A 23,459-nucleotide genomic window follows, 5' to 3' on the forward strand; every position below is an offset into this window, starting at 1 on the left:
TTTTTTCCTCCTTCCCCCCATCCCCTCCCCTAGATGGCCCAATACATGTTCAATATGTTCGACTATGTGTTAAATCCAATATATATATATACATATATTTATACAGTTATCTTGCTGCACAAGAAAAATCAGATCTAGAAAGAAAAAAACTGAGTAAGAAAACAAAAATGCAAGCAAACAATAACAGAAAGAGTGAAAATGCTATGTTGTGGTCCACACTCAGTTCACATTGTCCTCTCTTTGGGTGGAGATAGAACAATTGGAACTGATTTGAATCATCTCATTGTTGAAGAGAGCCAGGCCCATCAGAATTGATTGTCCTATAGTCTCTTCTTTAAGATCTCTTTGGGATATAAGCCCAGTAGTAACACTTCTGGGTCAAAGGGTATATACACAGTTTGATAACTTTTTGAGCATAGTTCCAAATTGCTCTCCAGAATGGTTGGATTCATTCACAGTTCCACCAACAATATATCAGAGTTCCAGTTTTCCCACATCTACTCCAACATTTGTCATTATCTTTTCCTGTCCACCTTAACCAATCTGACAAGTGTGCAGTGGTATCTCAGTTGTCTTAATTTTGCATTTCTCTGATCAATAATGATTTGGAGCAATTTTCTTATGACTAGAAATAGTTTCAACTTCTTCATTTGAAAATTGTCTGTTCATATCCTTTGATCATTTATCAATTGGAGAATGGCTTGTTTTCTTATAAATTTGAGACACTTCTCTATATATTTTGTAAATGCTTTTATCAAAATGTTTGAATGTAAAAAATGTTTTCCCAGTTTATTGCTTCCCTTCTAATCTTGTCTGCATTAGTTTTGTTCATACAAAAATGCTTTAACTTAATATAATCAAAATTATCTATAAATTATCCCTGAAAATATAGTCTTCAAATGTTAATTTCTTTCACTTCATTTGCTGTGTGGCATTTTTCCAAAACTCAAGCTCCTGAAAAATGATTTACCTTCTTTTATTTCAGAACTCCCACCCATACTTCATGCACCCCCAAACTTGTTCAAGTCCCACTTCAATTCTTTTGAAGAACCCTTCATATTCATACTCAAGCTATAGTACAAAAATGAATTTCTCAGAAATCTTTACCTCTTCTTAGAGGAAATTAAGTGAAAACAGAATAAAGATTAAACCAAGCAAAATAATGCTGTACCTGATGCTTCTAAAGAAAGTAAATAAGCTTTTAATACATGCCTACTATATTGCCTACTACATGTCAGGTGCTATGCTAACCATTTTACAAATATTTCATTTAATATTCAAAATAACCCTGAGATGTAGAAGTTATTAATCTCACTTTACAGTTGATGAAATTGAGGCAGAGTTTAGCTGATTTAATACAGTTAGTAAATGTGAACAGAACTCACAAAGGTATCATAGCTAGTAAGTATGAAGCTGGATTTGAACTCAGGTCTTCTTGCAAACAGGCAAAGTGCACATAAATCTATCTACTGCACAGAAATATTCAAATCAAAGAATTAGAAATGGAAGGGACATCTGTAATCAAAAACCTCACATATATCAAATTTGATGATGTCACAAAAACACAAAATGACAGATGTTGGAGGTAATACAGAAAAACCGGAGCACCAATGCACTGTTGGTGGAATTGTGAACTGATCAACCCATTCTGGAGAACAATTTTAGAACAATATCCAAATAGTTATAAAGCTATGCCTATCCTTTAATCCAGCAATACCACAACTAGTCTATACTCCAAAGAGATTTTCAGAAAAAAAAGATAACCTATAAGTACAAACATATTTATAGCAGCCCTTTATATGATGTTAAAGAACTAGACACCGAGAAATGACCATCAACTGGAAAATGGCTAAAAAAAAGTTGTAATTGTGTTGGAATGCTATTATACTTCAGGAAATGACAAGCATAATAGTTGCAAGACTTGTATGAATTGATGCAAATTAAAGTAAGCAGAGCAAGAAGAATAGTGTACACAGTAAAAGCTTCATTGTATCATGATCAGCTGTGAATACCTCACTATTCTCAGAAATAAGACTTTTAATGAAAAATGCTATTCATCTCCAGAGAAAGAACTGATGGAGAATGAGTGCAAATCAAAGTATACTTTTTTCTTTTCTTTTCTTTTCTTTTTTTAGTCTATTTTCTTTCACACCATGGTTAACATGAAATATAGTTTGCATGGCTCCATATGTAAAATCTATTTCAAATTGCATGCTTTTTGAGAGTGGTTGAGAGGAGCAAGAGAGGAAGGAAGGAAATGAAAAAAAAATGTTAAAAACATTTTTATGTATGATTGGAAAAAATAAAATAAATGGACACCATAATAACTATGTCATAAGATTGCTTTGAAGAACAAAGATATAATATACCCACAGTACTTTTAAATCAGACTGCTTTTTTTAGACAGCTAATTGGACTAATAGAGCATTGGACCTACAGTCAGTAAAACTTTAGTTTAAATCCACTTCAGATACTTGCCAACAGTATGATCTTGAACAAGTAACTTAAAATCTGTCTGTCTCAATTTCCTCATCTGTAAAGTAAAGATGATAATGATAATGTCCTCCCATAACTGTGAGAAATAAAATGAAACAATATTTATAAAGTTCTTTATAAATATTAACATGCTAGATATGCTTCTTATTAAATTTATTAAACTCTTCTGAAGCTCAGTTTATCTATCTATATCTATATGTAAATCTATCAATCTGTAAAATTGTACCACATCTCACAGGTTGCTATAAGAATCAAATGATATAATACATATGAATGCATTTCAGAAACTAAGAAATAAACAAAATTATACAAATAGACATTATTATTATATGATATTATATGGTATATACAATAATTATATATTTACATGATTACTCTATAATTATATGTCTAATACATAATTATATTATTATATAATTAAATGCAAATTCTAAGTAATTTTGAGTTTTATGTATTATATTGTACAGCAGAAGGGAGTTTAGAATTGATTTGTATTTTTGATTACCATAATTAGTTAGGCTATATGACATAATGAAAAGAGAGATGACTTCAGAGCCAAGAAGCTCTGAAAGTTCAAGTCCTCTCTCTGACAATACTAGCTGGGTGATTCTGGTCAAGTCATTTAATCTCTCAGTAATTTAATCAATTTTCTTATACTATAAGTTTTAATGAAAGTACCACATTCTCATGGACTTTAAGATTGCACAAAGCACTTTCTTGATAATAGTGAATTGGCATTCTCTTGTACAAGTAAGAAAACTTTCAGGTAAAAAAAAATTATTTTTTCAGTCACACACGTAGGAATTGTGCAGGTCAGGTATTTCAACTCAGAGTCCATTGTAACTTCCCATATTCTAAATTGTCCTTTAATGACTTTCATACTAAAATTGTTAAATAAGCAATTTGTACTCAAATATTAAGATTATTCGTTCTTTCTCAATCAAAATTACCTAAACATTTTTTTTTGTATGTAGCTTATCTTTCAAATAGATTTTAAATTCCTTGAGGGAAGAAATAAACATTTCTCTTGTCCCAAGTTACACTGTATTTTTGTGAATGTGTACACATACACGCACACACACACATACACACACAAGCACATGTATGCATGCATGTGCATTCATGCTTGTATGTCATATGCCAGTGTCCAGTATCATAGTTGGTATATAGCAGATGTTAATAAATGTTTGCTTATCTATAGTCTCAACTCTCCAGTGAGAAGAAACACATTACCTCTTGAAACTGTAATTTTATACTATAGGCACTTTTTGAAACTAGATGAGCACTCTTGCAAAGGACATTCTCTTCAGATAAGTATGGGTTAGAGTAGATAATGTCTAAAGTACTTTACAACACTGAAATTCTGTGATTTTGCAAAAATTGAGCCATTTACCAAGAGCTAAAGAATTCCTGTTTCATTGATTTGCTCTGGGGGGTGCTGTCTTTTTCTCCATATAATACAAATTACAATGCCCTTATCTAAAGGTGCAAGAAAGCAGAGGGGTTAGTTTGAATGTCATGCTTCCCTGCATTTGAGACAAGAATGAGCTATTGTTTCAAGGTAGACTGAAGACTTGAAGCATCTGGGACAACATGTTGGAGGGGAAGCATGTAACAGCTGCTAGAACTGAGGAATTAAAGCCATGTAAACAAGTTAGGAAGCATGACCTACTGTGCACTGAAAGGTTCATTTCACAAATCTATTGATTCCTGTACCTTTGGAATGAAGCTTGAAAATCAGGAATAAAACCATAGTCAGAGTATGATTTGGATATGTTTGCACCCTCATTGAAACTGAGGGTCCAATGAATGCTCAAGTCCTATGAGAGTAGGGACTGTTTTTGTGACTTGTCTTTATTAGTATCCCCCGTGCTTAATACATAAAAACTGTTTTACAAATGATTATTGGCTAATTCATTTCCCACCCTTGATCTCCCATTGCCTCTACTAGAACTGGCAACCTTTCATATCTAACCTGTCTTTAAAAAGGCTTTTATGTTCTGACCTCTAATCCTGTACTTGAATTGTCGATCCCCTTATCCTGAAGTCTCAGACTCACACGCACATGTGTGTATATATGTATAATAATAATATTTATAAAGTGCTTACTGTGTACCAGTCATTGAGCTAAAAGTTTTATAATTATCACATTTGGGCCTCACAACAATCTTAGGAAAATTATCATCTCTATTGTATATGTGAGGAAACTGAGAAAAACAGGATAAATTATTGTACCTAGGTCATACAACCACCAACTACGGACAATTTCTGACACTAATCCAGTGCTCTAGCCCCTGATATCCCATGCAAGTATCGATGTATATGCAAATGTATATATGTATTAGAAGACCACCAATTTTCCTTTCAATACCAAAATTTGAATTCAATTCATATTGAAATATGATACTGTAAAAAGTACCCATGAGATAGATTGTGGAAAATTGTTTTCCCTTTTTGATTGATAAGGAAACAAAAACTCAGAGAAATTAAGTAATTTTTCCAAGATCACACAGATATTAAGTATCACAGTCCATTGTTATAGCACAAAAATATTTTGAATCCATGAGCCAAGACCTATAAAGCCACTTTTCCTTTCTTATATTTTAATCTGATATTTTCTAGAAATTTTCATGTCATATTTTCATTCCTTATTTGATTCACTATCAATCAATGCTTCCCCTTCTGTGATATTGAGATGGGAAACGAAACAAATTTCCAAATATAAGGAAAACCCCAAGTGTAAACCTTCAGCCCTCAAACCCCTCATGTGGCAGAAGAGCTATCTCCAGTCTTTTTTCCCCCTTTATCCTCTTCCAAGGGAAACTTTCATTCCTGATGAAAACAAAAGAGGAAGTTGGGTCTAGAAACCACAATCCCGAAAGAAAGGATATTGGGCTACAAGTTTATCAATCTACTCCCTTAAATAGTTAGTTTAGGTAGAATACAATCAGGTTTGATCTAACTTCTTTGATTTATTGTTATTGTTGGCAGAAAGAGGAACCCCAAGGCTTTTCCTATCTAATAGCAATTTCACAATGAATATATATATAATGAATAGCAAAGAAGACCATTTATTTAAATCAGAACAAAATATAAATCAGAGAAAGTAGACCAGACAATACAATGGCATGGTGCTCTTCAATAGGGAGCAAGATAATTCATTTCAACTAATTCTGGATCTCATCTAAAGATAAAACTCCCCAAACTCTCTTCTGGGATAGAAACATAATGGAGACTGACAACTCCTTTTATGTCTTCTTAATATCTTTTCCTTCAGCATATTGAAATGGAGTTGGCCTATTCACTCTCCTCTCTTAAAGCTGGAAACCAGATCTACCTGAAGTTATTCACCACTTGAAGAGTCCTAAAAAGGAGTAGGAATTTGAAGAGTCCCAAGGAGACTGGAGGCTAGAACTCTTCCCCATCTCAACAATTCTGCCCCACCCCTCATGCAAGACAGAATATTCATCTCCATTAATAATGAGAAGTTCTCATATCACTAGGCTTTGGGACCAAGTTCACAGTAATGCAATTACATAACAACCTGGACCTTCCTTCTTACTTGGCCACTGTGAGCTGCCATATTGTGAAAGTCACTGAGACCTTGGCATCACACATCAACTAGAAGTGATGTTGTACTTGGCAGATCTTCTCTGAAATCCCATTTTTGAACTTGTTTTTTTTTCTCTTCCCATGGATGCACCCAAAGTCATGGTGGCTAACTTCTCTGGCAACTAAAATTTGGATGCATTCTTCTCCTTAAAATTCTCCTATTTTTATTCTTTGTTTTCAATCAATCTATCAATAATAAACATTAACTAAGTACCTACTATGTGCCAGGAACTGTGTGTGCTATGTTTTTGTACCTGTGGTTTGTTTTTTTGATTTTTGGTTTAGTTTTTTTTTTTTATTTATTTAAGATTCATCTGTTTCCTTGAATGTGATTCAAAACCCAAAACACTTAAAAATCTAATTAATACAAATTCTGCAATAGTAGTCAGTTTGATTCTTCTGTGAAATAGATCCTATAATTGTTGGTACAGCATAATTCAAACCCAGACTCTTGGCTTTCATGTTTAATGCAATACTCTTTTCAACAAACTATGGCAGTAAATCAAACTTTGTATGGATAAAGGCACTGAATCCATTGTAAGATCATAGTGAAACTGGAGAAAATAAAATTTAATGTTTGATTAAGCATTGCATTTTTTTCATTGTTTAACATTCAAAGATTCATTCTAATACATTGTACAATCATTAATAAAGCAAAGATAAATTAAATGCCTCTTGTGTGCCTTATTACATGAATAACTCTAGAGTTTCCAGATAAACTATGTGAGTTTGATTGGGAAAAAGTTGTTATCACTGCATGAGAGAGATATCGTATATTAAAGAAGTATTCATGGAGGAGGCAATTATGAAGTAAACAACATTGTGACTTCTTAAGAGATAAGGATATATAATTGGACATGTGATTTTATTTGTATATGTATAAAGACTATTTGTTTACTTTAAATTTAAACACACAACGGGAAACAAACATTGCCATTTGCACAGAGAAACCTAAGAGAGGATTCAAAATATAAAACAATATATTTCCATTTCACAAAAGTTTATATAATAAATAACACACATTGTTTTTAGAGCTGTTAATCTTCTCTTTACTTCTTTGTAGGTTTTCCTTTGTTCTTTGCTGTGAATTTTTTATTTTATTGTTTTCTCCCACCCAGAAGGCTACAATTAAATGCATACATAACATATGTGCGCACACACACACACACACACACACACACACACACACACTCATATTAACACCCAAGGAAGGCTTTGAGAAAATTAGAAAAGGAATAAGTCTAATGGAGACCAGTAAAGGTGTGTTATTACTTGTGAAAGCTGCCGTTGCTGAGCTTAAGCAGTATAAACCTCTCACAACTCCTGACACACACATACACACCCATATATATACACACTAATATATACATATACATAGATACCCATAACATACATATATATGCACATATATATTCATATGCATCTATGTAAGATCATATTATACTTATTTGTCCCTGTTTCACTGAAGATGGATAACATCTTCCTTCACAAGTCTGACATTTCCTTTTAAGATATTATCATTTTCATATCAAGCAATTTAATGTAGTAAGAGGAAGAATAACATCTTTGAATAGAGGAAAAATTATATCAACCAACAAAAGATGTAAGATATGTTTATATCTGAAATGAATAGGAAAATATTTTTGTTTAATTTAAAGTAATAAAATATATATAGAAGAAACACAGTTGTCACATAGGGTTTGAGAAGTTTAGAATAGAAAAAGAACTATAAAATAATTATGAAGACAGCCCTGTGAAAGATGGTTATGCTTTCTGTGTGAAGAATTTGGTGGTTTAAAGGAACAAAAGAAGGACTTGTATTTATTTTTTTTAAAAAAACTGAGGAAAAGTGCAGTGAAATACAACTTCAAGGATACAATGAAATGAGAACCATATTTAGACATACAATGGATATGTGAGTCTCTCAGATCATTTTAAGACTTCATAAGATAAAGTTAAAGGATGATAAATCATATAATTATTTTCAGACAGAGATTTTCCAGCAAATTTGATCCTCTTAAATCTCATCACCACTGATATTGTCTCAAGTTATTATTCAACATCTTCTCAACTCACCATCAGTTGCCTCTTCCAGTCTAGAGAATTGGAGGTAAGAGCATTAAACTCCTTCTAAACTTCTATAAAAGGGTCACAAGCTTTTAAGCATCTCCTTTTTCCATCAGCAATTCCATCTGGCTTTGACTCATGGGACACCATACTTATTGCTGGTCCAATGTCACTTCCCCCTTTTCAGCTTCCTTTTGTATGCTGTCTTAACACATTGGGCAGTTAAGTGTTTTAGTGGATAGAGCATTAGGCATGGAGTCAGGAAGGCCTCAGTTCAAATTCAGCCTCAGATACTTCAATTAAATGTGAACCTGGACAAGTCACTGAAATTTGTTTGCCTTGTTTCCTCAAATGTAAAATGGGCTGGAAAAGGAAATGGCAAATTACTTCAATATCTTTGCAAAAAAAAAAAAAAAGATGTATAAAGAATAGAAATAATTATTTGAATCATTCTGAATGACAACAATAGCAAATACTCCTCCTCTACAACTTTCCTCCTTTACAGCAATGGACCATTTTTTTTTTATTTGAAGCCTTGGCACTTATTAAAGTACTTAGAATTTAGGTTAAACTTAATAATCTTAATAAATGTTTATTGAATTGAATTTTTAATGGAGTCTGTTGATTTTATAGGGGTAAAAGGTAAAATACTTTTTAAGTGAAAGATGAGCCATTGAATGCCAAGAAGTTTTTATTGGAGGTACTAAAATGTATGGAAAGTTGAAGTTGATACTGAAAAAATGAATCTGGCAAGTTAAAAATTAAATATATAGCTCTTTCCAAGCTTTATGTCAAGAAATGCTAAATGGAGCAGTTAAGTGGTGGGGGAGGGAAGACATTTCAGTTAAGTGATTCTTAATTGATTAGAGAGAAGTTCCACCTCATTGGACAAGAGTTTTAGTTCCAGATATTAATATTCAGTGAGCTTCAGAAGTGCCTGGTACTCTTTACTGCCTCCTTAGGTTTCAGAGGGGAAAGCAGAAAAGGAGAAAAGAGTTTGCAGCTATTTTGTTTAAAGCTAATATTTAATTAGGTGAAAAAAATTGAAGCTTTGGTTATCTGGTTTGGTTTGTCCAGAAAGCTAATCTTAACTGTTTTTACTCTGAGCTTTGTGAGAATTTTATTAGAAAGATTACATACAAGTAAATGAATACTTGATAGGATTGCTTTGTCTTAAAGTCAGGCATAGTTTTGCTGTTCACTGGCTTAAAGGAAACTGGTAGCCAGTTCCATTAGAAACACTTCCAATTCCCTTTTCAAGGTGGTTACAAGTTGGAAAAGCTTATAAATGTTACATTACTTCAGGAATAAAACAAAGCATGTGGATTTGAACAGCAAAAGAATGGTTTCAGAATGAACAGGTGAGCAGTAGAAAAGTGACTCTTTATGATAAGAGATGTCTCTAAAGGGACTAGGGGCTGCACAGAATAGTGATTTACCTCAAGCATATGCTTTCCTACCTCATGTAGATAGCTCTGCTTGCTTCCTATTATGTGCTCTACTTTAAAAACACTGAGTATATTGGTAAGAGAGCATGATTCACTATTACGTGTGGATTATAATATAATTTATTATCCATGCATTTCCTTTAATGTGAATGTCTTTGATTTTTCTGTTGCCTAATTACTAATTATTATATTTAAGATCTAAATGTGACATCATAATGATGATCGGTGTATATAAATCAAAACTCATAAAATGATGAGTAGAAGTGTATTTTCCTTCAACATTGTTACCCTAGCATTTGAATGTAACTATGTAATGATGCTCCTTTTCTGGGAACCTAGATCTTCCAATGTATTAGAGATACACTAAATAGGTTTCTAACTACTCATGTGAAAGGTATGAGACATTAAGATGATGACTACCCACCAGGTTAACCTATAACAGGGGGATGTAAAAATTTCCTCTACTTATGCACATTGGCATCTTCTGCTTAATTCACTAATGTTGCAGCATTGCCTGAAGCTCTGAGAAATTAAGTGACTTGTGAAGAGTCAGAGACTGTATTTTAGAAGTAGGACCTGAACTCAGTTCTTCCTATTAATGAGGCTAACCCTCTTGCCAACTGGCTGCCTCTCCTACAAGATGAACTGTATCATCCCTAAACATACATAAGAAAGAAATAAGTAATTGTATGTGTAGCACCTATGTTATACCAGGGACTGAGCTGAGTGTTTCATTTTAATAAATGCGATCTCATTTGATCCTCAAGCCTCTGAGAGATAAGTGCTATTATTCCCATTTTACAGTTGAAGAAACTGAGGCAGAGGCAAAAAAAAAAAAAAACTTGCCCAAAGTCACACAACTGGTAAGTGTATAAGGTCAGATCTAAACTAAGGTCTTCCTGACTCCCAGCCCATTATTACACCACAACTTTGTTCTAGATCATTTTTGAACTTAGGGAGTCTGACATCCTCTCAGTCTATAATTTCAAGGTATCTATTTCACTGTGGAGTTTTACTTGGACACTTTGCCATGCAACTCCTCTTATCATAGTTTTTCAAAGATTTAAAACAGAAGTGATGCATACCATGCATATACCCACAGTTAACCATTTGCTCCTTTTGTTTTCATCAAATCTTTGGAACTGAAGCTATTAGTTGAGGTTGATGTGTTTCTATTTTTCTCAAGTTACTTAAATCCCCTCTGCCTCAGTTTCCTTAGCTTCAAAATAGGTTTGTAATACTTTTTTTTTTTTTTTGCCTACCTCATGTTGATTAGATCATGCATAAAAAGGTCTTTTAACCAAAAGCTGGATAGAGGCATATCATAGAGGGGATTCCTGGTCATATACTAATACCAATCACAATGATAATATAGAGTTTTATTAAATAGTAATAACATACTTTAGGGTTTGCAAACAATTTTATATACATGATCTTATTTGAGCCTCACCACAGTCTTATGAAGTTGGATAATATGGTCTCTGACAATCCTTTCAACCTGATGATTCAGTGATTCTGTGAAGTTGTTAAAAAAAATAAAAAGCTTTGCAAGGAGAAACTGTTATTGTGATTCAAAACCAATCCTATGAGATGTTATAGTTTGTCTGCAGTCATATGTGACTACCCTAATGACCTGGATACTGGGAGCCAAAAAATAGGCCTTTGCTCTTTCTATCTTATTCTCCCCATCTCAACCCCCAGATAACATTTTCATGAATAGTATAGTGAGTTCAATAGTGTGTTGTGAGAATACTAGAATCACAAAACTTCTGGCACTGAATGAGCTATGTGCAACCTTGAATAAATTCATTCAGCTTTCTTGGCCTGTTTCTTTTACTTCATTGATTTAGATTATTATTAATGTCTTCTCCAATTCTTATATTCTGTATTTATTCTCTGATAAGATGTTCACTCCTTCCTTAAATTAGAAATACTATTCTCTTATACTACTCCTAGAGTATCATTGCTGACAAGAAAATAGTGTGATATAGGAGAAAGAATTCTGGATTGGAAATTGCCATATCATGCCACACAAAATAGATGTTTAATAAATGTTTAACTGGCAAAATGGTAAATCTGGTAAAAAAATATGTTAAATGCCAGTGTATCTGTGTTACTATTGCTAAATCACTTCTTCAGTGCTTCAGTTTATTTATCTTTAAGAGGTAACTAAGTGGCAGGTGGCACAGTAGACAGTTCTCGTCAAGAGTTCAAACAAAAAACTTTTAATTACTAATAATTGAGAGTATAGCCTCATGATATCTCATACTCCTAAAATGATCAGGTGGATCCATTTATGGGGAAAGTCTAAAATGATCTACTTATAGCTTGGCTACATGATACATGAAACAATAAGTCATTTCTTCACTGTTTGAGTCCAGGCAAATCACTATTGACATCTGTCTACCTCATTTTCCCAAATAATAACATTTATCTCCCAGGTTCTTTGTAAGGATCAAAAGAGAAAATATTTATAAAGCACTTAGCATAATGCCTAGCACATAGTAGGAATTTGTTAAATGCTTGTTTCCTATCTTCTTTTATCCCTTTCTAACATGGGAGTGATAATTCTGGCACTTATCTCCTTCTGAAAAGATTAGTGTGAGTAATTAAGTACTTTTTAAACCACAAGGCATTGTGTTAAGCATGAGTTCCAATTGTGAAGGGTGTAATCCAGTGGTGCCTATGAATCCTGGTACCTAACAACCAAGCCATTTTGGTTCTGTAGGGCTAAAAAAAAAATGCTACTCTACTGGCTTAATTTTTGAAATTGCTTTAACTCAATGTCTACCTATTGTGGATAACAAACATATGACCTGACTAAGAATATGGATATATATACATATATGCAATAAGAAGACTGGTTGAAATTTCAAATGATTCAAATGAAATTGAGGGACGGGGTTTGGGATGTGATCTCTTGCTTTTCCTAGCACAACAGGTTACCTATACATTAAGGCATTTCTGCACATGGGCCGGGCAGTATTTTTTTTCCAGGTCTGTTGGCATGGGAGCAGGGAAAGGGGAAAGATAGGAAAATCAACGTGGCACAAAAGTGAATACAATTCCCAGGAGTATTCCCTTTGTGAGCAGACACCTTTATTATAATGAATATTTTAGCTTCTCAGAAAAGACAAAGAAGGCAAATTTGTGCATGCACAAAAGTATGTCTGAGCTACATTGTGAAACAGTTTAAGTATATGCCATTACTAGACATTCTCCCATTTTCAGATCACCAATAATAAACCCAGAGCTGTCCTTCAATGTAGCTCTCCTAATATAGGACTGGTAATGAGGTCTGGGTATGGAATATTTCTATAAAGGCACAGAGGATATGACTCACTGTTTCATGCATCATTTAACCAAGTCATGAGTAAATTCTTTTAAACTTTTCCCATAAATGAATCCCTCCATCACCATCTGCTCATGTTAGGAGTATGAAATATTATAAAGCCATATTCGTCACATCTATTCCCACTTATTTAAAATGAAAGGGTTTTTTTTTTCCTTCTGAAATTTGTGAGAACTGGGCCACTAGAAATGGATACAAGAAGTCTTTCAAACCCTAAATGGAGTAGGATTAAGGTTTTGTTTGTTTGTTTTCTACTAAAGAGCTCTGCTTAATAGTTTGTACATCAGAAAGAACATCACAAATTCAAGCCACAATCTTCACAGACTTCTTTTTCAGAGGAAGGGGATTTAAGGGGCTAAGTGATACCTAATTTATTTTAAGTATATCTTATTTTTATATTTTGCTTTCATATCTCTCTGTCTGTCTCTGAATCTGTCTCAGTCTCAGTCTCTGTCTCTGTCTCTCTGTCTCTCTCTGTCTCTCTTGTCTCTGTCTCTCTCTTTCTCTCTCTTTTTCTCTCTCTCTCTGTCCCCCTCCTCTCCTTCTAGACAGCCATCCCTTGTAAGACACAATTTTTAAAGTTAAAAAAATGAACAAAATAAAGAATATACACAAAACCCTTCAATACATTGAAAAAATTGTCAATATATGCAAGATTCCACACTCAAAAATCCCTCAATTAATATCTCAACAAAGTAGTAGGGAGGGATATCTTCTCATGTCTCTTACTGGGGTCCATGCCTATTTGTTTAAATTTTGCAATATTCATTTCTCACTACTTTTTGTGCTGGTTGTCCTTTCCAGTGACATTATAGTCATAGGTATGTTTTTTTTTTCTTAGTTCTGCTTCACTGTATCAGTTCAGATAATCAGATAATCATATCAGATAATTCCGTGGAATTATCACTTGGAAGTTTAATATATCCAATGTGTTGAAAATCCAAATGCTAGAGAATAAAAGAGTAATGACTAGGTTTATTAAAATGATTAATGTTAATTCGATTATCTTTTCAACATTTAACTTGTCTTTTCTGATACCACTAGATACTTTTTTTAAAAACATAGAAACCATTTTAATAATGGGAATTTTTTTCAATACAGTTGCAAAATAAGGCAGAAGGATAAAATTTTACCTTTTCAGGGGAAATGACAAGTGCATGAGTTTCTTCATGTCATATCCAAACTTCTATCTGTGATTTAGGGGAAAAAACACATAAATTGTAATGTGAAGGTTTTGGCTTGAATTTTGAAAAAGTCAGTTAAACTCCTAGGCCTTAGTTTCCTCATATGTAATATGAGGGACTAGATGACATTAACATCCCTTCCAACTTTAGCTCTATGCTCCTATAATTTGTAAATTGAAAGACCTGTAATAGATGATCTCTAAATTAATGGCCTTATGAAATACAAATCTTAAATCTCTATGCAAGTATTAACTTCACAAAATAATATGATCAAATAAATATTGATAAACATCAAGTTGAGAAAGGGAAAAGAGGAGAAGGTGGAAGGGAATGAACACTTAGGAAGTTCCAAGCATTTTGGTAAGCATTATTACAGATATTATGTCATTTGAGCCTCACAACAATCATGTGAAATAGCTGCCATTATAATCATTTTTACAAAAAAGGAAACTGAGGCAAATAGGGTTGTAATTTGCCAAGTCATGGAGCTAGTGAATTTCTGAGGACAAATTTGAACTCAGGTCTTCCTGACAAGAGCCCATTGTTGTTTAGTTGCCTAAAATTATAGGGATGTTCTAATCTAGAACCTTGAATTACCTTTATTTTGGAATGTAAGATTTACAGTGTGAAGCTTTCCCCCTCCTCTCAAGCACATTAATGCAAATGCAAATTAACCCATGGGCACAGTCATCAGACTTAAATCCCTTCTATGTGCCTCAAGATGCAAAGAAAGACAAAAAGACAGCCCCTACTATCAAAAAGTTCATATTTTAATGTCAAGTCCAAAAAGACTATTATAAAATTTGCTGGAAAAGTCATTCTGGTATAGATTATTTGATATATAGGTTACTCTCTGCCTTTTTATTTCTAAATAATCCCCATGTGTTTTGTTGGCCTACACTGTTTACCCAGATGTTAACTCTGTTTTAACTGAGTTCTAATTGATATGGAGACATTTTAATTGTTGCTGAGCTGATTAAAGAGACTTGCTGCCTTGAATAGACAAGCAGACTTCATTCTAACCTTTCTCCAAAAAGATAAAAAATACTAAAAAACCCATCTGCTCAAAATCATCTCCACTATATCCCCACTTATCCTTATATCATCTGTACCATTACCACCTCCTCCTCCAATTAGAAATTCACTTGGAGTAAATATATCCTTTTTTTAAAAATGTGAAAATACTCTGGAACCTGAACTAGTGTAATAATAAATTAATTAATCTGATAAAAAATAATCCATGTATAGATACCTGACACCAGTAATGGTTTAAGAATTGGTTAATGTATGGGATGACAATGGCAATAATTATGAAACATAGAGCACTTTGAAAATAATCTAGAGGCATCAGGAGAGAAAGACAGAGACGTACAAAGAGACGAAAACAGAGACAGGGATAGATAGAGGGAGAGGCAAAAAGAAAAAAAAGCAACAAAAGGAAATGCTTGACATGTAAGAGATAGAAACAAACATATACATGAGATAGACAAATATCCTTGATCTCAGAGTTAAAAGATTCCTGTTGAATGAATTAATTCAGCATTGATGAATTAAGCTCCTTACCACCTTTATGACCTTGGCTTTGCTAGGCCCGTTTCCTTAGATGAAATGAAGTGTTATAATAGTGACATATTATTTTCAAACATAAATCCTGTGAAGGGAAATAGACTGTGGAAAAAGCAGGGTATCACAAGAGGATATTGTGACCCAGGACCACAAAAGAGAAGGCAAAATGAGGAAAAGAGGAACACAAACAAGTTTTTGTGAGAATACAAAACAAACAAAAAACTTACCTAGTTTAAAATTTGCCTTAAGTCCTAGGTGGTGGGTGGTTTTTATTGAACATGATGCTCAACATGCCTTTTACTCATCAAGGCAAAGATATCATGACTAATTTAGAAGGTATATAACCATATCCAGTTTAAACCATTTTTTTCCTTCCCATCTTATCCAGCCTCCAGTTTCACTCTCGAGTTCAATGGATCCATGACCAATTCCCTCTGCTTTTTTAAAGCTAAGACATAAAAGGGTGAAAGTCTATTACAGAAGTAATAATAGACATAAATGTCCATTCTAAAGTAGCTCAGACTATTATTCCCTTGAGACCTTTCTCCTGTTTGACTCTTCCCACATCCTCACTTTCATTCTCTTTATTTAAAGACATTATCCTTGTGGATTTTCCTTTCTATCCCATACTCCTGCCTTTAACTCTGAAGAAGGCTATATTAGAAAAGCCTTCAGATAATAGCATTATCTTATTTTAAATGGTGTTGACTCACAATATGGGTTATACACATAGATTTTCAAAGTTAATAAAATCTCCAAAATTTTATCAGTGGGATTAATTATATTGTCCCTGTGTTTATTCTTATCATGGAGATATCAGTACCACATACTATTCCTCTGATTTTATTAAATGAAATTACATGAACAGATTTATTAAATAGATATGCATATGATTTTGCAACCATAGTATATTCTTTTTTCAAGAATCCACTGTATAATTTAATTGGATTAACTAAATTTACCAAGAAAATATTCATAAAAATGCTTAAGAATATCAGAAGAAGATGGAATGTTTATGTTAAATTTCTTCCCGATGAGTGTGGCTATCAATAATTATTAAATCTTTTTCTGGTGTCTCAATAAACTCCAGAGTACAACACTGAAAAAGTCATGCAGTTAATAATACAGTCATTAGCAAATATTTTCTTAGAACACAGTAAATTTTTATTTCATTTTTTTTCTAAATTCCATTTCCAATTACAATTGAAAGAAGGGATGCCAAAATGTAATGCAATTACAGCAACTCCATCAAATGCAATGTTCTGGGCTGCTACTATTGAGTTAGAGATCTCTTAACTGTCTTTTGTTTAAAGACAACAGAGAAGAAATACAGAAAAGTTAGAGATTTTTATTTCATTTTAAAGTCTGTCCAATTCAACAGCCATTCTTTTAGGTTCATTTTGGCTATTCTGGGGAGAAACAGCAAAATTTTAAATCTCTGAAAACACAAGACAGTATAAGAATCTTGGATACTTACATATTAATATATTCATGTAGATAAGTATACAATTCAATACCAATGTGGACAAAGTTTCTTAGGACATCCAACAAATATGTTCATTATAGTTTGGCTAATGAGCCATGATGTTGTCATGTTTTTCTCCTCTTTATCATTTTTTAAATGTGACTATTATGGACTGAACTATTATACAAGTACATGGCTGACCTACAGGAAGTAGTAAATGAAAGGGGTATAAAAGTCTTAACTATAAACCCCGCTGATTACATGACAATACACTTTGCATAATCAAGTAGAATATGGACTGATGAGGTGAGGATTATTATTACTACAATTTTGGTATATACTCACTTATCCCACAATACTTAAATGTCCAGTCAATTCAGTCAAATAATCAATTATTTAGTTGTCTTGTCTACATGATGGCAAGCAACCAGCTCTGACTAAACTGACCATATGGTCGGACAATATTTAGATACATCCATGATCATTCCCTGTGTGGGAGTCACCAACATATGTGTGAATGTACAGTTTCTCTTGGCTGCTATAATTTGGCTTAACTGCCCAACAGAAGTATAATTGCATTTACAATGGCATATACAAATACAAATAGATTAATAACATCAACACATATGATTAAGCCCTATGAACAACTCAAGTTTGATTTCTCCATGAGAGAAACCCTAAAGTAAATGTACTTGAGAAGTCTGCTAAGACTTATTTTTTTAATGCCTTGAAGATTATAATCCAGTCCCAGTGAAAAAATGTCAACACTAGTTACTTTTCCTTTGTATGTATTCTGAGAATACATGACAGTCTTAATATTGTAATGATAAGAGCTATTACTTCAGTGAAAGATAGTGAAATAGGAAAGGTAGGGAGTGTATTTTGATAATTTAGTTCAAATATATCCTTTGCCTGAGTTTCAAGCAGTAAGGAAGCCCTTTTTAAAAACTTGCAGAAATTACCTAACACAATAACTGATGAGCACAGTAGCGTTTTTGTTTCTACATAGATGGATTCTCTTATAAGTCTTTTATTTTCTGAGATTATGGATTTTCCATTCTTCAATTTGAGACCATGTCTAGGGGGAAAAATGGATTTTTCACAGCTAAACTGAGACCACAACCAAACTACTAAAACAGAGTTTGTAAAGATTTTTAACTTTAGAATATCCCAGTTATTATGGCTGAGATATCATAGCCAGAATCAGATTTTTCAAAGTACCAGTTTAAAATTCTTCTGAATATAATTTACTCTACCCAATAATGTCTTTGCAGAGTAACATTTTTCACCCTCCAAAAATTACATGAAGGGCTTTGTCTTGAATGGTCCTAAATAAAACCAAATTATTTCTATTTTTGCTTTCATTTTTCCCCCACTTATCTCACATATCCTTTTCTAACAATCTTAATTTTTGCTAATTCAAAATATAAAAGAGGAAATAAATATTTAATAGTAACATTGATGTTAGGGCTCCTACTCCATATCAAGTATTTCTGTCCCTGGGGGACTAGTCCCCTTGGTGACTTACTTCATAGGCTTGTTCACAAGGGAACTCAGATGAAAAAAATGTTTGTGCAAATAACTATTTCATGCATTTAAAGAATTTTGTACAAGTCAAGGTTATATATTTCCCCTCCCCTTATCCCTCCCCCCACTCCTTAACCAATAGGAGTTGTTGCTGTTTCATCTCTCTTTCGCCAAGTTGGTTTCACTGAATTGGGCGAGAGAGTAAAGACAAAGACAGCTGTCTAGTTTAACAGGGTGAAGGAAGGATTTATCTAACACTAAACAATTGCATTCATAAGTAATATAGCAGCAATTTGGGCTGAGTCACCCATTATACTCTCCATTTACCCGGAATTTAAATATGTAAAGTGACAGGTACATGAATTAGGAATAAAACTAAAGCAGTTTGCAGACTTTGGCACGAGCACATATAATACTTAGTTTGCTTTGTTACATGTGGCTGGACAATCACTAAACAGGTATAAACAATTACAATTTGCAAAAAACAAACACTCAAGGAGGTCAATCCTCCGGTCAAGTCTGCCCATCCCCCAGCTAGTTTCAAGTATAAGGAAAACAATAAGGATTGTTCACAGCAGAATTCCGCAGCGCAGTTTAACTCTTCAAGCTTTCTTCTCCATCAGAGACAAAATGAAGGTCCAGGAATCTAAATCCATACGCAGCACTCACTGTGTTTAAATAGTTAAAAGAGAGAGTTGAAGAAGTAAACACTTGCCAGTTTCATCGGACTGGAGTAATAAAGAGGAGTGCTTTCAAGCTTTCCTCCCCTTACTAGTACAGAAGGATAAACTATTATAAGCACTGCCTGCAGGTAGGAGATAGGAGTTCGGCAGGTTTGTAAGTACACGAGACTATAGACAGACAGTGACTCCATACTAAAGTCTTAAATGGGTATCTCCCGTTTAAATGCTCATTTAAAAAAAAAAAAAGTTATAACCTCAAGGGCGCAGGAAAGCAGCAATGTCAATAGCAAGGCGGGAAGTTTGGGGAGCTGGGAGTGGGGGGAGAAGATAAGATTCTTCTTGCTTTACACTTTCTATGCAGGGTTCTCTCCTTCCGGAGCCCCTCTGGACTCTACTGGTTTCTCAGCACTGCTTTCTCTGTCCCAGGAGAGCCTCTCTCTGAGACAGCACCAGCATAAGAAGAGTCCACCTTACCTGTGGAATCAAACACTAGACAAGCACGTTCCCCAGAGGCGCCTTGGTGAACGCTCTACCACCTCAAGATTCAGCTAGTGCGCCTGAACCGTAACAGTTTATGAAAAGCTTGTTTGAAGTCCTCATTGGACATGGTATAGATGATGGGGTTAATGAGGGAGTTGAGATAGCCTAGCCAAGTAAAGAAATCAAAGATGGCCAGGTGGAACCAGCAGGCGTCATCGCAGATAGGTAATGCCAGGGAGATGATAAAGAAAGGCAGCCAACAGACTATGAAAGCTCCTAAAATAATCCCAAGCGTTTTGGTGGCTTTTCGCTCCCTAGCGGCCATGAGCTTCTTCTTTTCCAGGAGAGCATCAGAGACCTTTACCTTTACTTGGTTCACGTACACTGGGGACCCCGATTCACTGGATCCTTCGGGGGCTCGAGAATTAATGGAGGTGGCAGAAGAAGAGGACCCCGGGGAATCGGTGATCAGTTGGGCACGAGTCAGACGTTTGCCAGTTCTGCTGGGTGTCTGTTTCAAAATCCGAGAACGAGCTTCCATGTAGATGCGGCCATAGAGGGCAATTAGCAGCAGAGTGGGGAAGTAGAAGGCGCCTACAGTGGAGTAGACAGTGTAGAGGATATGGTCTGTGTTCACTGAGCAATCCGCCACCTCCTCAGCCTTGGCCTGGCGCCAGAAGAGTGGCGGCAAGGATATGGACACGGAGAAGAACCATACCATGGCAATCATGCCCGCTGCTCGCTTGGGAGTTCTTTTAGCCGAATACTCCACGGCGTCTGTAATGGCCCAGTAGCGGTCCAGAGCAATGACACAGAGATGCAGGATAGAAGCAGTGCAACAGGTAATGTCCGAGGACAGCCAGAAATCGCAGACAACCTGGCCCAGCGTCCACCTACCGGTGACCGTGTACATAGTGCTGATGGGCATCACCAGGATAGATACAAGCAAGTCAGTCACTGCCAGGGAGGCGATCAGGTAGTTTGCAGGAGTGTGCAGCTTCCGAGTCCGGGAGACGGTGACGATCACAAAAGCATTGGAGAGGGTGGTGGCCAAGGTGATGAGTGCAAGGAACGTGGCCAGGAGCACCTTCCAAGGGAGTGCAATCGAGTCCTGATATGGCTCCAGATCTGGAGAACTGCAATTAGGATTCGGGAAGGTAGACTGATTATCAGTAGGTGGGGAGGTCAGGGAGCCGGAGGCCGGCGGGGAGCACGGATGGTTAGGCTGTTCCATTGCGCCCCTCACCCTTTCTCCAGAGCAGGTGGCGCGCAGTTCCTAATCACAGACTGACTAAAGAGCAGGCTAGCCCAGAAGGTGGAGACTTAAGTAGGGAGGTTGGGTCCACGGGGTATTTTGTTGAGGGGAGGAATAATGAGCTCTCCCCGACAGCCAATCGTGTCTAGGAGTTCCTGTGGCTCTGGGACAGCCCTGATGCCCGCAGCTGCGGGAGTCCGAAAGAGGTCACGGGTGCGGCAGGCAGCCCAGCCAAGTAGGGCGCGTCCCCATACCTCGGATCACCAACCTTTCCTTATCCAACCTTTGGATAAGGTTGAATCTGGTGCTCAATCACAGAGACACAGTCAAGAAGCCTCCAGCATTTCTAGCAGGAAGCCTTGGAGTCCCCAATGTTATTTGGAGAAGGCGTACTTATACTTCTCTCCCAAATCCTCCGAGCGTGCGCTCGGGCGCGGTTTGTGTTTAGTCTGCTTGTTTTCTGTTCTTCCTTTTCCCTCCTTCTTTTTCCCCTCAAGAAGTGTTTCTTAATCCAAACGCCCCAAGGCACTCCTCACTCCAGTCACTGGAGTTTCAACTCACACAGACTGAGAAAAGGAGGTGAAGCCAGCATCCGTCCGTCCGTCCCGTCTGGCTTTCTCGGTCTTGAACGTTAGATCCAGAAATCCGGGAGGAGGTGCCCCGAGACTAGGGCACAGCTGTCTTTGGAGGTGGGTGGGGTATGCCCTAGAGGATGGTTGCCCGAGTTGATTCTCCCAGCCTTGCCCCAGTACCTCTCCACTTCCTTCTAGATTTCTCTTCTTGCGCCCGCGACTGGAGCCACTTGCCCCGCAGAGAAACTGCAGTTGGTGGAAGGTAAAGGGGGCCGGGGCCGGGGCCCGGGCTCCTGCTTCTGGGTGGACTCCGCCCTGCGGGCACTGCTCCGTGCCATCCCACCAATCCTCTCGCCGGTTCAGGGCGACTGGGGTGGCGGTGTTGGTGCTTGTGCTGATGCAGGTGCCTGCAGGAGCAAGTGAAGAGAGAATAGTGTGTGAACAACCGCGCTGTCCGCCCTCTTTATATAGAGTTCTGCGCTAGCCAGCCCAAGCCCTAGCCTGGCAACTCCTGCTGCCGCCGCCCGCCAGAGTGCGGACTTAGGGTCCCCGCCTCCAGCTCCCTCCCTTTTTTCTGCTCTTCCTCCCTCTCTAGTCTCCCCAGGAGGCTCCCGCAAGGTCCTAAAGCCGATCAAAATTCATTCCCCACCCACTTCCACCTAGAGCCTTATATCCTAACCCGGGATGCAGCTGCAGCATTCCTGGTTTTAATGCAGGCAACCCCTACCCACCCCTTAATATTTTCTGGCTTCTTTTAGACTTAATGCCCTTCACAATGCTAACTCTATATAAGTCGAGAAAGGCGCTCCAGCTTTACTCCTCTCTTCTTCTCCCCCGCCAGCCCCGATTTTTCCTGAACACTGTGCCTAGGTATTCCTAAACCCTTTTAGGAGCAAACGCGTAGCCCACCCCAAGCTGCGGCGTACCTTCCTACTCTGCAGCCCCACCCTAGATGGGAGACAAACGGGAAAATGGGAAGAGGGATGGCGAAGAGGCAAGTAGAGAGAAAGTGGAGGGATGACCGGAGAGTTAAATTAAATATGAAATTTCCTGTTTAAGTCAACACATTTAATGGGATATAAGGATATGATTAAGCCATGCACAACTGTTTGTTCAATAAAGATTCTTTCTCCCCAATTGGATCTTACGTAATAATAATGTGCGCCCATCATTCATACACAAAGCCTCATTTAACAATAAAACAAAATTAGTATTTATTAAACAAGGTCAACCATTCCTGTAATTAAATGAACGCTTCTTTCTTTTTCAAGTTTCCTCAGTGTTTCTTTTAGGATATTTTAAAACCGTGCATGGTCACAAAGGATACTTTTTAACTGAGGCTAGAGTGAAGATAAAGGATACTTAACAGTGAATCAATTTGCATGAATAAGCATAGCTTGTATCAATAGCTGCTTCTTCTTCATCATTAACATCTTATTTACTTAATCAAAGCATTTATTAAGTGCTTGGGTTGGACTGAAGGCAGAGAGGATGTGAGAGAGGGATTTGAAATAAGTTTAATTAGACTTAAAGATTTAAGATCTACTATCAAGGACACAGGCTTAGAAAAAAGACATTAAACTACCACCTAAAGAAAGTACAAGCTGTTTAAATCATTTGGAGGACATGTCAAGGCTATGTATATTTATTGAAGGGGGATACAAAGGTAATAGAAAAGGGGTCACCAGATCATCACTCCCTCTACTCATTGTGAAACAAGACCTTTCTCCTCCCTTACTCCCACTACCCAAT

General features: G+C 36.2%; 1 protein-coding gene across 1 annotated transcript; it reads right to left on the reverse strand.

Annotated features, from left to right (window-relative positions):
* Positions 1–16,866: 16,866 nt before the first annotated feature.
* Positions 16,867–22,622, reverse strand: HTR1B (5-hydroxytryptamine receptor 1B). Its single transcript, XM_051997293.1, has one exon. The coding sequence runs from the start codon at positions 21,112–21,114 to the stop codon at positions 19,945–19,947; it is 1,170 nt and encodes a 389-aa protein (XP_051853253.1). The 5' UTR covers positions 21,115–22,622; the 3' UTR covers positions 16,867–19,944.
* Between the last annotated feature and the right edge of the window lie 837 nt (positions 22,623–23,459).

The sequence above is a fragment of the Antechinus flavipes genome, chromosome 4 (assembly GCF_016432865.1).
Source record: "Antechinus flavipes isolate AdamAnt ecotype Samford, QLD, Australia chromosome 4, AdamAnt_v2, whole genome shotgun sequence".
In the NCBI taxonomy this organism is placed as follows: domain Eukaryota; kingdom Metazoa; phylum Chordata; class Mammalia; order Dasyuromorphia; family Dasyuridae; genus Antechinus; species Antechinus flavipes.

Bases quoted from the DNA above. Each gene is read 5' to 3' on its own strand.
- HTR1B (XM_051997293.1), bottom strand. From the start codon at position 21,114: ATGGAACAGCCTAACCATCCGTGCTCCCCGCCGGCCTCCGGCTCCCTG.